A 19,910-nucleotide genomic window follows, 5' to 3' on the forward strand; every position below is an offset into this window, starting at 1 on the left:
ACCAATCCGAGGAAGCCGACCAGTGGCAATCGTCATACATCCACGAAAGGAAGATCCCGGATTGTCGTTACACTGGTTTACAGTCTTCGAGATATCGTCTATTTTCAGAACGGGCAAGGCGATTCGGACAGTTGACAACGTGCTGATTTCTTATCAAGTTTCCAATGTTCACAACGGTGTTACCGGGAAGAACAGGTACCTTTTTTTGATCATTTGTATTTTTGAAGGCGCTGAATCGTGGCTTCTCAACTGAATTTTATTTTAACACTTTTTCTTAGCAAACGCAATAATGATTATGCGATTAAGAATGCTTGTTTCCACCTCAGAATTTGTTCAAGTAGAAGGATCGCAATTCATTGATGTCATGAAGATTGAAATATATCTGAAACTTTGTGTCCAAATCCTATTCTAACTTTGAAATAACCGTAAATTCGTATTCGACCGAAATCATACCAGAATTACGATAATGGGTTACTTGTAATCAGAATCCATGCTCGTCTCAAGTGTGCAGAGAGATGATCGTTAAAGAAAGCGGTAATATCTTTATACATTTTGATATGTAGCCATAGTGCTAATGCCCATCGCCAAGGCGCAGCGCTTTGAGCGAATATATATTACATTAGGGTTGTCCAAAATTTGGAAAATCTCAACAAGTCTCCGTGATTGTGTCTTATTCTATAGATTATTGATAAAAAACAACAATTAGCCTGAAAGAAGCTTACAGGAAAGCCGTTAAGATTTCGGCCAAAGCGTTTGAAAGTAGCTGCTCAAGAATGGGCGTGCCACTGACCATAGAACGGCGAGAAGACTAGTAATCAAATAACCACGGCTCTTGATTGGCTATTAGGCTATGCTTCAATGACCACGGCCGCAGCAGCTTGCTTATTAGGTGTTCAAGAAGTCTGCTACCGGCGGGGATTCTGAGTGCGCATTGTTAGTAGTTTGGCAGGTGATGAGTTAAGATCAATTCAGGACATGTTGAGGTACGAAATACATGATGAACAAACAACACCTGCTTCACAGAAGCTTTTACAGCATGACTGCTTTATTGTGAAGGAAACGGCTGAAGCCTACATGTCGTGTTTTCTCCGAGAGAAAGCAAAGGCGCTTATGCAAGTGTTGAGCGAATTCACCGTTTCAGTACGGATCCACCATCAGGGAATGCAAATATATAAAGCTTAACAATGACACTATACTTTGTATGATCTTATTGGGCTGAAGCTGTAGTATAGGTGACGTTTTGAATGCTCTAGGGATCGGCGGAATCAGCCGGTTATGCTTGGTACTTATCAGATGCCTACAACAAATTGAATGCACTTGTAGGCGTTGTTAAAGTCCTTAATGATAACGCAGAAAAGAGGTGGTAATGTACGAACATTAGCACAGGCTGTGCTGGATATGGTATGTCAAAGGCCTTATTGATCCTGCAGAAAAGAGGTGTAAAGAAAAGCACAGACTATGCTGCATTTAGTATCCGGCATAGTTTGGATATCATATTCAGCATAGCCTGTGCTTACCTTACACCTCTTTTCTGCAGCACCATTAAGGACTTTGACAACTCTTATAAGTGAATTCAATTTGCTGTAAGTATAACTGCCAAGCATAACCGGCCGATTCAGTCGATCCCTAGAACCTTTAATACTTCGACTATATACTACAACTTGGGTCCAATAAGATCACACAAAGTATAGTGTCATTGTTAAGCTTTATATATTTGTATTCACTGATGGTGGATCCGTACTGAAACGGTGAATTCGCTCAACACTTGCATAAGCGCCTTTGCTTTCTCTCGAAGAAAACACGACATGTAGGCTTCAGCCGTTTCCTTCCCAATAAAGCAGTCATGCTGTAAAAGCTTCTGTGAAGCAGGTGTTGTTTGTTCATCATGTATTTCGTACCTCAACATGTCCTGAATTGATCTTAACTCATCACCTGCCAAACTACTAACAATGCGCACTCAGAATCCCCGCCGGTAGCAGACTTCTTGAACACCTAATAAGCAAGCTGCTGCTGCCGTGGTCATTGAAGCATAGCCGAATAGCCAATCAAGCGCCGTGGTTATTTGATTACTAGTCTTCTCGCCGTTCTATGGTCAGTGGCACGCCCATTCTTGAGCAGCTACTTTCAAACGCTTTGGCCGAAATCTTAACGGCTTTCCTGTAAGCTTCTTTCAGGCTAATTGTTGTTTTTTATCAATAATCTATAGAATGAGACACAATCACGGAGACTTTTTGAGATTTTCCAAATTTTGGACAACCCTAATATTACATGTTCGAATTCGAGGAAGCAAAACAAATAGAACTAATGTGAATAATCATGATTGCTGCTGAATGTGATTATAGTTATATTCAACCACTTCAAAAGTATCGTAATCGCAATCGCTAACATGGATGCAGTAATCCGTTGCCCGACATCGGAGCATGCGACACCATAAAAAACGACAGTTTAACGTTCAAGACCTAACATGTGACTTTGTAATGATGCATAACTTAACCCTAAACCTATCCTCAACTGTGACGAACGCGTTTAAATATCACAAGTAGAAGTGTCGCATGATCGTATCTCCACGAACTGCAGTAATCGCCCCATGTCTGGCCGCCATCGCAACTTCAAATCGATTGCTTCGTTAAGAAATTCAAATTCAATCTCTCCCAGACTTGTGCAATAAAGTGGAGTGAAAATGACTTTTTTAAATCAAAAAAAGGGGGCTCTGAAATCCCAAAAAATGACCTGAAACTTCAATAAAAACTGAATTTAGGGGATTGCCCCCATTTTCCAGCCGGCAACCTCCCAATTTCTGCGCGCGATGGAGGTAAAATTGCACATCTCTGCAACCGCTGGTCGTACAGTCATGATATATAGCTCAAAATCTGCAGAAACGTCATGTTTATATAGGTACTAAGAAGAAAGTTTTCTCTATTGTGTACACAAAACTACTTATATCAAAAAATCAGTAAAAAATGCGGGTAAACGGCGGAAGTAACTACATAATCATATGTGTTGGGGCTGCGGGGAGCCCATCCTAGTGACGTGAGGTACCAGTCGTTTGCAACCGAGGTGAATACAAGTATGCAATAAGAAGATCCTTGTCCAACAGGGATACTCGGCGGATTGCCATCAGCGGACGAGGGAGTGCCGCTGACCTAGCTAGAATATGGCCGAGTATCCCTGTTGGACAAACTACTGGATTTTCCAAACACACAACTAGAACTAGAACTATCGGCACTCACTTTTGAAAATCAGCGACTAGAACTAGAGCTACTCACTCTTCAAAAATCGCAACTTGAACTCGCATTATTCACTTTTCAAAATACGAAACTGGTAGCCTACTACCGGTACTCCCTTACAAAATCAGCAACTAGAACTAGGACCAGAATTAGGCCTACTCAATTTGCACAATCCAGAACTAGAATTACTATTTAAAATCCGCACCTAGAACTAGAACTACTCCAAAAACCAGTGGTTAGTTGACCGTTAGTTCACCAGATTGGTGTTTTGAACAAGTCTTGCAGGATCGTTCGTTGCCTCCGCATTTTCTAATTGTACGGACGATTTCCATGGGGAAAGCCAATCCTATTCCGATGTAATAAAAATGAATGAGGTTTGTCGGAAATAATCTAGTTAGTTCTGTGTTAGAGAGTCGGATGTGCATTTTTAAAGGTCGTTTGTTCTAGTTGCGCATTCTGAAAATCCAGTACTTGGTCCAAGTCTGACGACACGCATTTTCTAGTTGTTCTCGACTAAACTTAATTTTGAATGAGCAACTAGACCTCCAGAACTACTCAATAACCTGTTGTTAGTCGGCCGTCGGTCATCAGATCGATTTGTACAGTTCTGATTTCTGCACAGTTACGTGGAAGTGGTGAAGAACAGATACGACGAATGTCTCGGCAAAGTATGGATAAGCTTCGATCGCGACACTCTCTCTATGTCGCTACCTCCCAATATCGATCCGGCCGAGGAGGAACTGAACCTAGTCTTGAAAGTGGTGGAAACCGAAAACGTCTTCAAACTCAACGGCGGCTCTGGCTCGGTTACAGAAAGAAATGTGAATTATCACGCTTGGATACGGCTGTGGAGTGGCGAGGCTGATGATTAATTCGGCACCTTTGCGCTGGGTATAAGCACTAAGCAGTGATGTGTTGTGGGCCGTGATTTGGTGTATGTATAGTGTAGGGGTAGTTGAACTTCTTGCTTGCAAGCCATTGTGTTATAGATAACACAGTGAGATGCAGCAAACCCATCTATATGATTTGTTATGCAAATCAAAGAAAATAGAAACATACTAGAAATAGTTTATACCATGTTTTTAACCTAATTCTTTACATTTTGAGGCAGTGTTTGATAAAAGTAGCACTATAAATTGGTCTGAAAAATAAGAGAAAAGTTGCGCTATAAAATCCCTTCAAACAGCTTAAAACATTGTACATAAATTCTGAGTATCTAGGAAGCTGTAAAAAAAGTTGCAAAAACTTGCCCTACTGATCACTTGTTGCCTTACCAGGTGCAGGTAGCCATTGTGGTACGAGCATTGTCGATTGCACTCCCTCTTGTCAGTCATCTTTGTTGTTACTATAGTGTGTTTTTTAATTGAGATAATCGTGTTGATCTTGCTTTATCATTTTCAACTGGTTGACTTCCAATCACCATTTTTAAGCTCCCTTTCTTTTGAAGTATGTCAGCCGTATCATTGAAGATTCCACTGTTCATTCGATTTTGTTGTTACTGTTTTGTGCTTCCAGCTCATATTCGCAGTATAATTGTCATCTTCGCCAGCAATTTGCATATTTGTAAGAAATGTGGTGTTTTCTTTTGGGAGGTCTGCGGAGGAATCGATTTTCTAAGGTGACTCGAGTCAAGTCAAGTCACTGGATATTTGGAGTTGACTCAGTCAAGTCAAGTTGCCTTTTCGAAGTATGAGGCATGGTTACGGCATTGCATTTTGCTAGATGTCTGAAATGAGATATACACGCAAGAATGCGCTGTATCGCTCACATATCCATATAACTGTTGAACTACTTGAGTAATTGCATAGCCTCAGTTTAGTTATCAGCAAAAATAGAGAATAGAGAAACGAATTAATAAGATGCAATACATTACCCATTTACAAATTGATATGATTCAATTCGAGCCTGCTTCAACGATTGAGAAGTATATAAACTATATTTGAATTCAATTCAGGGTTGTGACCAAGTCACAAGGCTTTGAGTCAAGTCGAGTCATTTCAATTCACCACCGAGTCCAAGTCAGCGACCAGAGGGTCGAGTCCGAGTCATGGAATTATGACTTGAGTCCAAGTCATTGTATAGAATGCTCAATTTCCAGTTAAAGTCTTGGTAAACTCACTTTTATTAAGTCTGTTTGGTGATATCGAATGTTTCGCATTTATAATATACCAATTTTCCTAACTTTTAGCAGTTTCTGGTCGCATATTCAAGTACCAGTACCAACAGACGAAATCCCAATAGTGCGTTGGCTTCGGAATTACAAGGAAATGTCGGTCTTGGCCGTCTGAGTGTCGAGTCATGCGCAATGACTCGAGTCCAAGTCGAGTCAATATGTGTGTGTCTGTATGTGTATAATAGGTGTCCAAGTCGAGTCATTTCCGTGTTTTGAAAAAATGACTCGAGTCATCAGAAAATCGTGACTCGAGTCGAGTCATGACTCGAGTCATTACAACCCTGATTCAATTTCAATAAAACTAGAGGTTTGATTGAGATAAGAAAAGACAAGGACATTTTCATATTAAATTACATTACTATACTAAGCTGTAAGCTTCGATCACTTTGTTTGTAGTCAATTTATTTGTGAAAGAGTAATGGAGACTCATCATCATCATTGATTTATTAGCAATTTTATCAGTTCAATACACCACAAAAATGCGATACAATGAAAAGACAGGAAGATGTCGAAGCGACTAGGAGTAGTCTATGGAATCAGACACCCACCTTGGCCTAGGCGATGTAAAGAGGAGGCATGCACACTGAACGAAAGTATAGAAAAAGAAAGAGACAAAATATTGGGCGGCATGTCATGGGAAGCGAGATCGATAGGTCAGTCGTGCTCCGGTAATCTCAGGTAAACATACGCGAACAATCCGACCATATGCAAGATACAGTGACTTTTATCGATTATGTGATGACTTGAAATTGACTCGTGAATTTTGCTCCGAGTCACGAGTCAATCGACATTTCTGATATGCCAAGTCAAGCCCAACACCGGTGGTCAGTAACGAAGTACTTGTACTTTTTTAAATTACTCGGGTATATATAACTTACTCCAGTGGTTGTGATTGTGGGCTTCTATACTTAACAGTGATCAGTTTTTTAGGGGGTAGGCCTACTGTACTGTAGAAATACAACACTTACCTCTATATATTAGGCTTACCATACGTCCTCTTTTAAGAGGATTTGTCCTCTTTTTTGACTTTTTTGAAAGTGTCCTCGGAGGACGCCTTTTGGTCCTCTTTTTTGAGATTTTGTCCTCTTTTTTGAGAATTTAGGCCAGATTTAGAGGAAATTGCGAGTGATATGCCGCAAATTAGCGCAGATGAAGTGAAGCTCCGGCGGGTATTTCGGAGGGAAAAGCGGTGATTTTAGCTCTGAGCGAAAAGAAGACCTTTTTTTTAGTCATCAACCTGGCAATGTGGAGAAAAAAATGTTATTTTGAGCTCTGAGCGGAAGTGATGACCTTTTTTTTTTTTTCATTTAGTCAACCGATCACGAAGTGGGAAAAATTTACCGGTTTTTGAGAATTCTTCTCCAGTTTTGCATGTCTGAAATTTCTGAAAAAGTGTCCTCTTTTTACATTTCGAAAATATGGTAAGCCTACTATATATACTCGCAGATTGCTACTTCTGCTACTTATAGTAGAGTAGAAATTCACAATGCTTACTTCTACTTGAGCACCAACGGTAGCTTGAGTCTATCACGTACAGAGGTGGTCAAAGTAGTCAAGAAAGCTGCTCAAGTAGAAGTAGCGACGAAAAAATCTACTCAAGTACTAGTAGAAGTACTTCTTACATGAGCAACCTGAAACTACTTGAAGTAGAAGTAGATTTGGCTGACTTTAAAAGTACTCAAGTAAGTAAGTAGTTGTGAAAACGATCCTGATTGGATGGATTATAAAAAGGTGCAAATTGAGTTATGTGATAGGTGACGAGCTTGATTTATATTGATGCATACCAGCAGGTATCCAATTTTCGATAGCATAAGCATTCGTCCACATCATGGGATGAATGAAAATGATTGTATTGATAAGAAATGCGATGCTAATCCTCTGTTTTCTCGAACAGCACGTTTTGGAAAACAGCATGGTATGGCGCCATCCCCCGTATTATAAGGGCCGTAGTTTAGTCGAAGAGCAATATGGAGAAGTTGTATAGGATACGGTGTAAACACTTTGCGCGATTAGTAAACGTTAATAAAAAATAATATGGTTGACCGTAAAAATGCCATATTGTGTAGCTTTATTTCCAGAAATTAAAGGCATACTTCAACATGTATGTTATCCAGACAAAAGAACTGATATTGATTATAACTCGAAGTATATGATACTGGGAATTGAAAGTGAAATACTACTTCTAAAAGCAGAATATTTATTTCATGTTTTTAGTCCAGAAAGTTTCAAAGGTGGTACGCTAAAAGAGCCCTAAAACTAAAAAAAGCCAAAGTCCATCTCTTCCAGATTAGGACACGCCATGGACATGTTAGATTACGATATGACAAGAAAATGCTAGATTGCGAAACAGTTTCAAACGGTATGATGAGCCATATACTGTGATGAATTATTTAATATGGGCGAAGGGCGACAATGTGGTGTAAACGCAACCACGCCAACCCTCCGCCTAAATTGTATATTCACCGATAATTTCGTGCAATCATATTGGTCACTCCGTATCCACTGCGCGCGAAGCGTGACGAAAATTCCGGGCTTTACCAAACTTTTATGAAAATTAAATGTTAATACTCCGTGAAAACAGCTCCGAAATTTCTCAGGCTGTCTTCCTGATTGGAAGATTGAACTACTTCTACTTGACAAACTTAAAACAGCGAAAAGTAAGTAAGTAGATCACTAAATATTAAGAAGTAGAAGTAGCGAAAACTTGATCTACTTGAGTAAGTACCAGAAGTGGAGGAAAACTACTTGAGTACTTCGAAAAAGTAGAAGTACTTCGTTACTGACCACCTCTGATCACGTATGTAAATATGTGTCGGTTATGAGATACCAAGTAATAATATATCGTGCGTTTAAATCGCCGGTCGGCTTAGACCAAAGACCTGATTACTAAAACTGGTATCTGTACCTTCCCCGCTCGGCATTTCTGGGGTAGCATAAAGGCTGAAGGGTCAGTCAGTTTATCAAGGACAAAAAATATAACGTCCTACTACTTTTCCAATAATATGGACCTTTACACTATATTATGGTTACCATATTTTGGAGATCTGAAAAGAGGACACTTTTCAGAATTTGCAGACATGCAAAACCAGAGGAGAATTCTGAAAAAATGGTAAATTTCCCACTTCGTTGTCGGTGGACTAAAAAAATGGTCAACATTCCAGCTCAGCTCCCGAAATGCCCGCGGGAGCGTCACTTCGCCCGACTTCGGTGCTGACGATTTACGGCATCTCAGTCGAATTTGGCCGTAAATTTGAACAACTTTCTCAAAAAAGAGGGCAAAATTTAAAAAATGAGGACAAAAGGGCGTCCTCCGAGGACACTTTCAAAATAGTCAAAAAAGACGACAAATCCTCTTAGAAGAGGACTATGGTAGGTGGCAGACATGGGGTAATCGCGATTAGTAATCGTAATCGATTACGACGATTACAGCATTTTGAAGTAATCGTAATCGCAATCGATTACATTCGAAAAAAAATCCGAAGTAATCGTCATCGTAATCGACTACTTCCCATATCTAATCGATTTTTTGTGAAAGAACGATTACTTTTTGTTTGTACAAGGACTATGACATAAACTGAATATTCGTGAACAAGAATGAGATAATATACCACGTTAGCGATAGCACAAACGTCTGTTTTCCAACGCCACTGACTCATTATTACGTCAGAAGTATTAGCTCCGCTCGTCATTGCGTAAGAAGTATCCACACTAGGGTTAGTTCGGATATTAATAATTTTCACTATCCGGATAACGGATATATCCGTATATTTGGAATTTAGCTCACCGGTTAACCGGATAGTGAATCCTAAGTGAGATAATCGATTTCACGAGGTCTGCATGAAAAATGGATCGCAAAATCATTGCACAGTGTATTTGCAGCTCCCTCCTTATAAAGCACACCGCATCAATAGTGGCATCCTGTAGCCGGGACCGAGTTTTGTAACAAAGAGTCCAGACGTATTAAATGCTCTTTCTGCTTCCACAAAATGGGCTGAATTATAGTAAGCAAGGCGGAATATAGTAAGCAGTGCTTCCTTTTTGCCCATTCTTCTGTTTAGGTGTCCAGTACTGGAAGGTCGAGTAGCTGATACCGGAATTGAGGCCGACATGCTAGCTCGCTCTTATTCCTCCATGAGAAATTCACATGATCAGGCCCGTAGCCAGCCGAAAAATAAGGGGGGTGTTTTAAATAAAACGAGGTGGTTCAGATTTTTTTCGAATTTAGTATCAGCGGAAATCAATTACGCTTGCACGCACGAACACGAACATGTTTCCGGAATGCGAACATTCGATGTCATTCAGTTTCGCAATCTCACTCATTAATCACAATCGCTGATCATAATAATCTCAGCGGCATATTGTCTCCAAGCCACCAAGAGATAGGAGCCAACGCATGCCAGACCCGAGACTATGGTTACGCCAGCGATGATATTGTTCGTACCATGCCTATTGCAGATGCGATTGTGCAGGCCAGCGATAATATCGTGAGCACCAAGCCAATGCAGATGCGATTATGTAGGCCAGTGATGGTATAATGTCCACAGAGCCTATTGCAGATGTGATTCTGCCAGCGGAACTATAGGCTTGTTGAAGACTCGAAAAATCAGGCCAGTGACGATAGCCGAGATCGCGGCAATCAATGACCTATAATTTGGCGATCTTCTCAGCGGGAGATTGCGTCGCGTTACGCAGTGCATTGACGTATCCCGCTAATTGACGTATCCCGCTAATTGGCCGCGCGAAACACTGATAATACGACTTATTGAAGAATCCTAAAAGTTTAAAACACATTATTAACGATACTATTTTATCCGGTTAACCGGCATATTTATATCCGGATCTCGGATAATAAAAAAACCTGCGGTTAACCGGTTAACCGGTTAACCGTTATCCGGATAATCCAACCCTAATCCACACATAGTAAACAGACATGCGATGGACATTGTAGTGCAATTCGTCCCCCTGTCCAACCGTTGATCAATTTTCAAAACTGAATTTAATCAATAATATTGGTAATTGCATTATATTACTATTCATTTATAACCTCTCTCAGCCCCGAGTGTCAGATTTACCTGTAGAGCTGGGGCACGTAATTCATAATCATAGCATCTGGCATGTTGTTATAATTACTTTATTGTATATTGTTAATTCGCGACCTCCAGTCTGTTGTATAATCAAAAGATATTGCACTCGCCCAAACGTAGCAGACTAAAAGAATATCTTTTATGAGACGCACACACAAGTTGTCATGGCTTTATTCCTTTGTGGATGCGCCGGGTGGCATTTGCATTGTGGGCCCAGATTGGAATGACAGGAGTTATTAGTCACGCCCACCCAGCGCGGCTACTGACAATGGACGAATACCCTAAGTTTCGGCCAAGGTATTTCTTTGGTATCACATCCCGTGGAGTTGCGTGTTGGCCGAAACTGCATATGTCTTTTGGTGTGTTGTGGGATCGTGGCGCGGTAATGACCGGCTCCGAAATGCCTGTTCCCATAAAATAGCCTATGCATGTTTTTTGTTGAGGGGAAGAGGTATGCATTTCAAACCCAGCTATCTACTGGAGCAGGGGTCACCAACCGTTTTGAAACAAAAAGCTACTTCTTGTGTAGTGTGTACTGATTATTGCGACGACCGACGGGTTGCCACCTACTCCCGCCGTTTATCCGCGTCCAGTTGGATTTCTCCACTTAGAGTAAGACAATCAGAGCACTGGGCCGGGTTTCCGCCCCTTACCAAGAACAAAAAACGCTCACTCGCTGGGACTCACACCAGCTCCTCTGGGCTCAGTTGCGTTGCTGCAGATGCGCGCCGAAGCGCCAATCTCCACGTCGAGACTCGAGAATATTAACTATAGATTCCCGTTGCGCCGCCGCGTAGGCGAAGACAAGCAATTCCCCGAGCGACTGCGTTCGTATCTTCCTTGGGGTCGGCCGACCCATGTTCAACTGCTGCTCATATAAAACCAGCTTCAACTTTCAAATCTCTCATTTGGATATTTGCTACAGCAACCGCGGGCGACTCATTTGGTCCGCGTTGGTGACCCCTGTACTAGAGACATTTGAATCGCAAAGCTCGAAAAACATTTTTAAGAATTAATTAAATTCTCGAAAATACTCTATAATTTATGTTGGTTTACGAAATACTTTTGAGTCCCCTTCGAGCACGCTCCCCACCCTATTAAGGAATTTGGGGTGCGGCAGGTAAAGACCTGGCAATAATGCAAATCGTTGGATGCGATAAATCATCCACTATAAAGTTGGGCAATTGGTATATCATGACGTAATAAGCAAATGACGTATGAAGAGAGTTGATGTCTCATTAAACCTTTTCATCGCAATCCTTGTATTGTCTTCCAATATATCATTGAAGATTATAGTCCTAAGAAGCAAAACAAATGTAATCGTGATTACTTTTCCAATGTAATCGTAATCGTAATCGACTACTTCGTGATTTTGCTGTAATCGTAATCGTAATCGTAATCGCGTGATTCCGAAGTAATCGTAATCGCAATCGATTACATTCATAAAGTAATCACCCCATGTCTGGTAGGTGGTAACCCTACACCAGAGGTCTCAAACACGCGGGCCGCATGCGGCCCGCTTGCGTATTTTGTGCGGCCCGCGACGACATTTTAGATTTTTATTACTTTGACAATATATAAGTGTCACATATATCTTTTCAGGTTATAAAGGGAAAATGCCCTCTTAAATTGCTCCGAAAGCCTCAAACTATTCATCAAACTTCTCTATCACATCAATTGCAAACGCTACCATGCAGTGGAAGATTCACTATTTCGCCACATTTCCAATTCATGATGACATATCGTGACCTTTAGACGATTCGTGACTGGAATTTGTGAATTGGACTTAAACGCGACCTTTCCTATATTACTCAGACTCGGGCTAACTCGATGGCAAAATGGAAATGACTCGAGTGAACTTGGGGTGACTCGGAATGCCGTGAATTTGTTAGAACCATGGACGCAACAAACTAATCGCGTATCAAGGGAGTAATATAGAAGGTTACAGCTTGGTATTTCGCTAACTGATCAAGTTGTTATGGCAACCATAGGCAATGTGTTAGTTAGTAGTTACATCTTCGGTCGCTAAACCATGACCACTTAAAGGTATCGAGTACCGTAGTGGGACGCTCCAACGATGTAACAGCAATGGGCTGTTCGGCGTTCCGACAATTCAATCACTAGGACACATTCACTAATATATTTATATTATATTTACATTTTTTTCTGCTCCTAATTTGAAGATATATGGCCATGAGATTAATAGCCTAGCCTACTTATCAGAAGTATACCCGAATCATGGATTGGAATTACAATGCTGAACTTGAAAATGTTTTGATATCAGATCAGTCTCTATTATCAAGCTGTTAAATTCAAAATATTCATAGTAGCTGAAAAATATTAACCCGATAGCTTTTATGAGGGTATCATACATTTGTCCGCCATATGGTGTCTATATCTTATAATTAATATATATCAAGTACAACAACAATTCTATTCAAATAGTTATAAATGTGATCATTCTATTCGTGCCATGCCTAAATTGATACAAGAGTAAATCACATTTTGACGATGTGTGTTCATTGAACTGTTCATTGAACTGTTCAATGTCAGTCTGTTGGATCGGCTCACTTTCAATTGGACGATTCATTCCCGCAAAATAATACCTACTTGGAAAGACATAGAATACCCCTATAAATGCTGCGGCCCGCGGCGTCGTCAAAACAGGAAAACTGGCCCGCGAGCACATTTGAGTTTGAGACCTCTGCCCTACACTATGCAACTAAACTATGCATGCAGCAGAGATGAGCGGATTTGAAATTTCTATGTCCTAATCCAATCCAATTCCGAACCTTCAAATCCAAATCCAAATCCTAATCCATAACTTTTTCATATTCAAGTCCATGTCCAATCCTAATCCGATTCCAACTGGAAATTCAGAAAAAATACTAATTTATGCAATGGAGGGATTCGAAAATTTTCTTTCACAACCAATGATTCACTTGATTCAAGATAACTTGGTAACCATAATTACATTAATACCTGATCTGAATAAAGTTTGTCGCCATTCGCCACACGACATTTCAATCTCCCAGAAAATAGGTAAATCCAATCCAAATCCTAATCCGTTCTGCAAAAAATTTCTAATCCAAATCCGACAAAATTTCACAAATCCTGTTTTTTCAAAACCTAATCCTAATCCATGCTCATCTCTGGCATGCAGCAAGAACAAAACTTGAGTCCCGGGTTCGGGAATTTCCGGAATCGTTGTTTTATTATTATTAGAAGCCGATGATCCGTGTCATTACAAAATGAAGAGGTTTAACAACTGATCCGGGTACGTTAATATGTAAAGAATAAAAAATTTGAATGAATAATAAATCATCATCATCATTCATCATCATTGGTTTATTAGCAATTTTATCAGTTCAATACACCACAAAAAATGCGATACAATGAAAGAAAGGAAGATGTCGAAGCGACTAGGTTGTCTATGGAATCTGACACCCACTTTATTGGCCTAGGCGATGTAAAGAGGAGGCATGCACACTGAATGAAAGTAAAGAAGATAGTATAGAAAAAGAAAGCGACAAGAAATAGGGCGGCATGTCATGGATAGGTCAGTCGTGGTCCGGTAATCTTGAGGATGGACTGTATTTATTTAGTAGTAATTGCTTGTATTTCGACTTGAATGTGGACATGCTCGTCGACTGTCGGATGGCCGGCGGGATACTGTTCCACACATCAGGTCCGGCATATTTGATAAAGCGATGATCTTTTCGGTCGATCATATGATATTTGGACGACGTGGACGCGCGTGTGTTGTACTTGTGCGCTTTTGATTCAGGGGTAAAGAAGTCATTGAAATATTCGGGGCAACGACCGCAGTGAAACTGATACATAAACTTGGCGATTTCTAGTTTCCGCATATGTTCTATGTTTAGGACGCCGAATCTCTTCAGCAGCGACTTATTGGATGGGAAGCCAGGCCACTTTGGGGCCCTAGCTATGATTCGGACTACTTTATGCTGTAGTTTCTGCAGTGGCTTGAGTGCAGTTTTACTGGCAGCCCCCCAACAGAGGATGCCATAATGTAACTTCGATTGGATTAAGGATTTAAAGAGTATCAGAAGAACCCATGCTGGCATGAAGCGCCCAAGGCTGTAGAACAGGCCGCACTTCGGTGATAATTTAGTTTCTAGGGACTGAATATGACTCTTCCAGGACATGTTCGAGTCCAGTAAAACTCCGAGATATTTGGCATTATCTGTGTTGGAAGCGGGCTGACCAGCGATATTAACGATTAGATTATTTTTTGAATTTACTGTCAGCAATTGCGATTTCGAGGCGTTTATGCAAAGGTTGTTCTGGGTAATTGATTGTGAAGAAAATGTTATCTCGACCTCAATAAGTGCTATCGTTTATTATTGATATTTCATTCGTGTGGGGGCGCTATAATGCATACGTTTATTTAAAATGCCTATTCGGTTTCTGTATAGAAAACTAAGGTAAACCTAAGGTCAGTCAATGAAATATGCGTATTTCGGGACTCGGGAGAAGAGATGGAAAACTAAGTCCATTTTAAATTATTTTTTATTGATTTACTTTAATTTGGAGAATCATCGCTGCTCACTAGGGCTGTTCAAAAATAACATTTTTTTCAAATTTTTTTTAATTTTCCTTAATTATTTAAAATTTTATTTTAACTGCGGAACTTGCACTTGTTAGGATTGAACCAAATTTGGCGTGCAGCATTTTTATGGTAACCTGACAAGTTAATTACTGAATGGCTGGAATCCAGAAAAAAAAGTTATTTTCGAACAGCCCTACTAGGCTACTACTCAACTGTTCTATTAGGCAAAACGTCACAAGATTCCGGCCGGGTCAACATCAGTACTGAAATCTCGAATCTCGGTACGTTTTGCCTAATATAACAGGTTGGCAGCGATTATTCTCCAAGTTAATTTAATAAAAAATACAATAAATAATTGTGTGAGCACATGACACCGATTCCATACGAGGTCGACACCACAGAAGTATCGTAAAAAGCAAGTAATTCGGGAGTCTAGAAAAAGTGATGACCGTTTACTTTGTTTTCAGTCAACACCACAGACGTATTACAAGTATTAATTGAGTACGGTAATCTTCAATTGAGTCAAAGCGATGATGGTTGACGCTTAGTATCCTCTTTTTCGGGTCATGACCATAAAAAGGCTGGGAACCCCTGGCCTAGACACTAATGGCCTTGTCAGGATGCAGTTGCCTGCAGAGTAATAGTAATATATTTCTTCAGTGTCCAAGTCACATTCCATGCACATTGTTTGATGCACACAGTATTATGGCACTTTCAACATGATTTTATTACTTATGTTGAGTGTAGTCATCTTTACTTCAACAACAGGTCTACTCTGCGCTGTTGATTGCTGGTAATCGTTAATCATGGTGCAGATTGTGTGCGCAAATGTGGAGAAACATTCAATGAAGATGATGACAGAATTATATCGAATGAAACAGGAAAATGATCATTGCGATTTCATAATTGAAGCTGGAAGTGATGTCTTTTACACCCACAAAAATGTATTGTCGGCTGGCTCGGATTATTTTAGAGCCATTCTGAAACATGACACGAAAGAAAGTCGTGAAGGAAGAGTCGTTTTTAAAGATGTCGATTCACATTGTGTGAAAAATTGGATAGACTTCATATATTCTGGTAAATTTGAGATTCCGGAAGACAAGATCAATGATCTTCTTCATGTCGCAATAATGATGCAGTTGGAAAATGTAAAACAAGCCGTATCTGATAGTTTGGCCGAATCAATTACCATTCAAAATTACTTCTCTATAAGAAAGGTGGCTGATATGTATGGACTGGATGCCGTTAGCTCAAATTGCAGAATATTCTTTCTTGAAAATATCATGGAAATTTCAGACCTGTCACAGTTTGGATGTGCGGAAAAGAACGATATCCTTAGTGCTACGAAGTCAGAAAAATCAAAATTGAGTGAGGAAGATAAGCTGATGGTATTACTAAAGTGGGTGGAGAAAAATCCAAAGAATAATCAGAGTTTGCATGATTGTCTTGAATTACTCAGCTTTGATGAGATGCCGGCTTCATTTTTAAAAAATCTGTTAGAAACACATTCCATTGTCAGCAATGACTTTGAGCTGTACAAGTTGATCAATGGTCATCTTATGAAATCAACAGTAAAGGCGAACAAAGAGAAAGAGGGTGATAAATTGATTCTTCTTTTTGATAGGAACACAGATTGTATCCGATCCTTCCATCCCATGACTGAAAAAGTGGAGAAGTTCTATGATGAAAAGTTCGTGCATTTGAATAATTTCGTCCCAATTTGTCTCGACACATACATCTATGCTTTATGTAAGAATAAATCTGTTCATCGACTCAATTTCCGAAGCAAAAACTCACAATGGGAAATATTGGAAGAAATGATTTTTGACCATGGAGTGTGTCCTCGCTCAGTTGTTTTGTCGGGATCGATATTCGTGATTGGAGGAAGTGTTTTAGAACCAAACGATATTGTCGAAAGATTTGACCCCTCGGTAGATGATTGGTTTCAACTAGAAGGCAAACCGAAAGCAATTTCATCACCAAGTCTTGTAACATTGAACGATTCCATTTATTGTATCGGAGGTATGGACCAAGATTATAAGACAGTTTCTTCATTCTGCAGAGAGAGAGAGAGAGAGAGAGATTTATTTCTTCGTCAACCGGAATAAACAGAATGAGTATGCATGAAAAATGCTCAAAACAAAAACACATACACAGTAATAATAGTGTGTAATTGGCTCTGTAACGGTATAGACGGGTGCCGGCGATATGATCCTTACGATCTTCATGTCAAGCCGGAACCTAGGAGATTAGAAACAAGTATATAGATACATACACTCATGCTTACTAATACATTCACTCAAGCAGATTCACTCCATCCTTATCAGAGTGGATTGATCTCCAACCAATGAGATATCCTGTGTTTGGTAATGGTGTTGCTGCAGTTGGTCAAAAGATATTTGTGGTCGGTGTGCGGGTAGGATCGGAGAATCTCAGCAGCGTAAAATGTTACGACGTTACTTCAGCGCAGTGGACTTCACTGTCATCTATGAATGGTAGTTATGCTTTTATCATTGCTTATCACTGTTGAAACTGGATTTTTGCAGTTGGACATGGAGAGAACTCTCATGTTATTGAGAAATACGATGCACTAAGCAACAAATGGTATAAAGTGGAACTAGAACTAACTAAAGAGTTTCGTCTTTACGAAGGTGCTATTGTCAAGTTGTAGCGATCGCATGCCGATATGTTGTGTTGTGTTGTTTGTGGTATTCACGGTGTTTGACGACTACTATGGTCATGGTCATTTACACCAGGCCGATATTCTTCAGTATTTTCCGTAACTGCCGACTTATAGCACGGCCCACCTCTAGGCTTTTTGTAAGTCACCGCTTGCGCGGATGAGGTGGCAAGAAGGAGCCTAGGTAAACCTCCACAACTTAGGTAGGCCTATCGGAATTCTGAAGTCGACCTCGGTCAAACTCGAACCCGCACCCATTCGGGCTGCAGCCGCGGATTATACCACTGCGCTATCTCGCCACACGATGCCAGTATGTAATATGAATTGAATATGGCAACCTACACCCATAGAGAACATAATAACTGGGCGGTAGGGGGGCTTTGACGGCAAATGTGGGCGATGTAGGTTTAGAAGGCAATTGCTGCGTAGTGTTGAAACGATTGATAAATTAAGCGGCTAAATACGCAGTAAAAATGCAAAATCGATTCAGTCAGGGCAATTTAAGTGGGGTTACCAAACGTCCATACGCCCAACATCTAGGGAAAAATTCGACAGAGATACTGTAAAACAGCACTGAACTCACTGTCGGGCGGATATTTCGGGAGCTGAGCAGATAAGTCGACCTTTTTTTGCCAACGACTGATAATGAGAATTAACTCTTTTTTGGGAGTGATTCCAAACTATGGTATAGGTATAGGGTCGTCTGTCTATTTAATCAGCTTTACTGGAATTTGAGCAATTATTGCTCACTGCAAGGTGTAATGGCTTTTCAAGAGAAACTGTCTTGCGTGATTTTAATATTCTGTTTGAAACGATTGTGGAATTTCGACAGTGCTGCAACCGTGGCCTTCGACACGGTATTCTGGTTGCGAGAAACGATATCGCTTCAACTTGACGGGCATATTTCTAAAATGTATGAGGACGATATATCTGTTCTTATAGTAATGATGAAACCTTGTAAAGGTGAAAATGGCACCGTCCGGATTCAGTGATAAGCCCGTGATATTTCACCGAAATTTTGCGACACATGAACTGTTCCATTTATCAAGCTTGCATGATCTACTGGTGCAGCTCGAATACCCGATTTTGATGGACAAACATAAATCAATCATCTCAGGAAAGTGGCTGGCTAAAAAGCGGGCATTTTATTCGTTGTCTGGGTGGCGGTAGTCCAAAAAAGTTTGAGAAACGCTGTACTACTTTTGCAGACATCGACTCTGTAGCATGCAAGGCGACTCTGACCACTTTTGAGTGTTATCCTGTCGGAAATTGTCATCGATTTTAACATTGATGTCGCGCCTTCTTCAATATGGATGTTCTTCATATTAATATCCATCCAGAAATCAACCATCTTAGTTTCTACATTGATTCTGATTTCATGCAATTATTATATATAAATATTGATGCAGTCTGGTGCTTATTCTATGGCTTCTCTAAAATGAAAATAACTTGATAATGTGAATAATTTTATAACACGTAGCTTTCTGCTTTGTACGTATATTTATATCAGTAGCTGATTGATGCAGCGTCGGAATCAAGTCATAACCTTCGAGTCACGAGTCATTGCAAATTTTGACCCGAGTCAAGTCAAGTCTCTCGATTTTTGGAGGTGACTCGAGTCAAGTCAAGTCACAATTTAAGTCAAGTTGTCTTTTCGAATTATGAGGCATGATTACGTCATTGCATTTTGCTAGCTGTCTGAAATACCGATTGTGTGGTCATTGATTGAACACATGAACGAATATAGAGTTGAATATACACGCAAAAAGGCATTGTATCGCTCACATATATGTAAAACTGCTAATTGCATACCCTCAGTTTATAGTTACCAGCCGAAATAGAGAATAGAGAAACGAATTGATAAGATGCAATACATTACCCATTTACAAATTGATATAATACAATGCGAGCCAGCGCCAATGGTTGAGGACTATATAAACTATATTCGAATTCAATTTCAATAAAACAAGAGGTTTGGTTAAGGTAAGAACAGGGAACAGAAATAGACATTTTTCTATTAAATTACTTTACTATACTAGTTTACGACAACGTAGGCTGTAAGCTTCAATCACTTCGTTTGCGGTCAATTTATTTGTGAGATAACAATGGATGCTCAGTGAAACGCACAATCATTGAATGATTGGTCGCTCTCACGGGTTACACCAGCGTTTCA

General features: G+C 40.1%; 2 protein-coding genes and 1 long non-coding RNA gene across 3 annotated transcripts in view; 2 read left to right on the top strand and 1 right to left on the bottom strand.

Moving 5' to 3' along the window:
* The window catches only part of LOC145437866 (uncharacterized), a 430,122-nt gene extending 427,862 nt beyond the window's left edge, over window positions 1-2,260 (bottom strand). The window contains exon 1 of the long non-coding RNA XR_013914756.1: window positions 1,643-2,260. This is a non-coding gene — a long non-coding RNA (uncharacterized LOC145437866). The remainder of the gene's footprint in view (window positions 1-1,642) is intronic.
* The window catches only part of LOC145437859 (twinkle mtDNA helicase-like), a 36,998-nt gene that overhangs the window by 16,746 nt on the left and 342 nt on the right, over window positions 1-19,910 (top strand). Inside the window, exon 7 of the mRNA XM_080315210.1 lies at window positions 18,701-19,853. The gene's annotated coding sequence lies outside the window, so the exon portion shown is untranslated. The remainder of the gene's footprint in view (window positions 1-18,700; window positions 19,854-19,910) is intronic.
* On the top strand, window positions 15,864-17,165 carry LOC145437969 (kelch repeat and BTB domain-containing protein 12-like). Its single transcript, XM_080315337.1, has one exon. The coding sequence runs from the start codon at window positions 15,864-15,866 to the stop codon at window positions 17,163-17,165; it is 1,302 nt and encodes a 433-aa protein (XP_080171463.1).

Source organism: Botryllus schlosseri, chromosome 4 (genome assembly GCF_051294905.1).
Source record: "Botryllus schlosseri isolate E-star chromosome 4, Bs_hap1, whole genome shotgun sequence".
Taxonomy (NCBI): domain Eukaryota; kingdom Metazoa; phylum Chordata; class Ascidiacea; order Stolidobranchia; family Styelidae; genus Botryllus; species Botryllus schlosseri.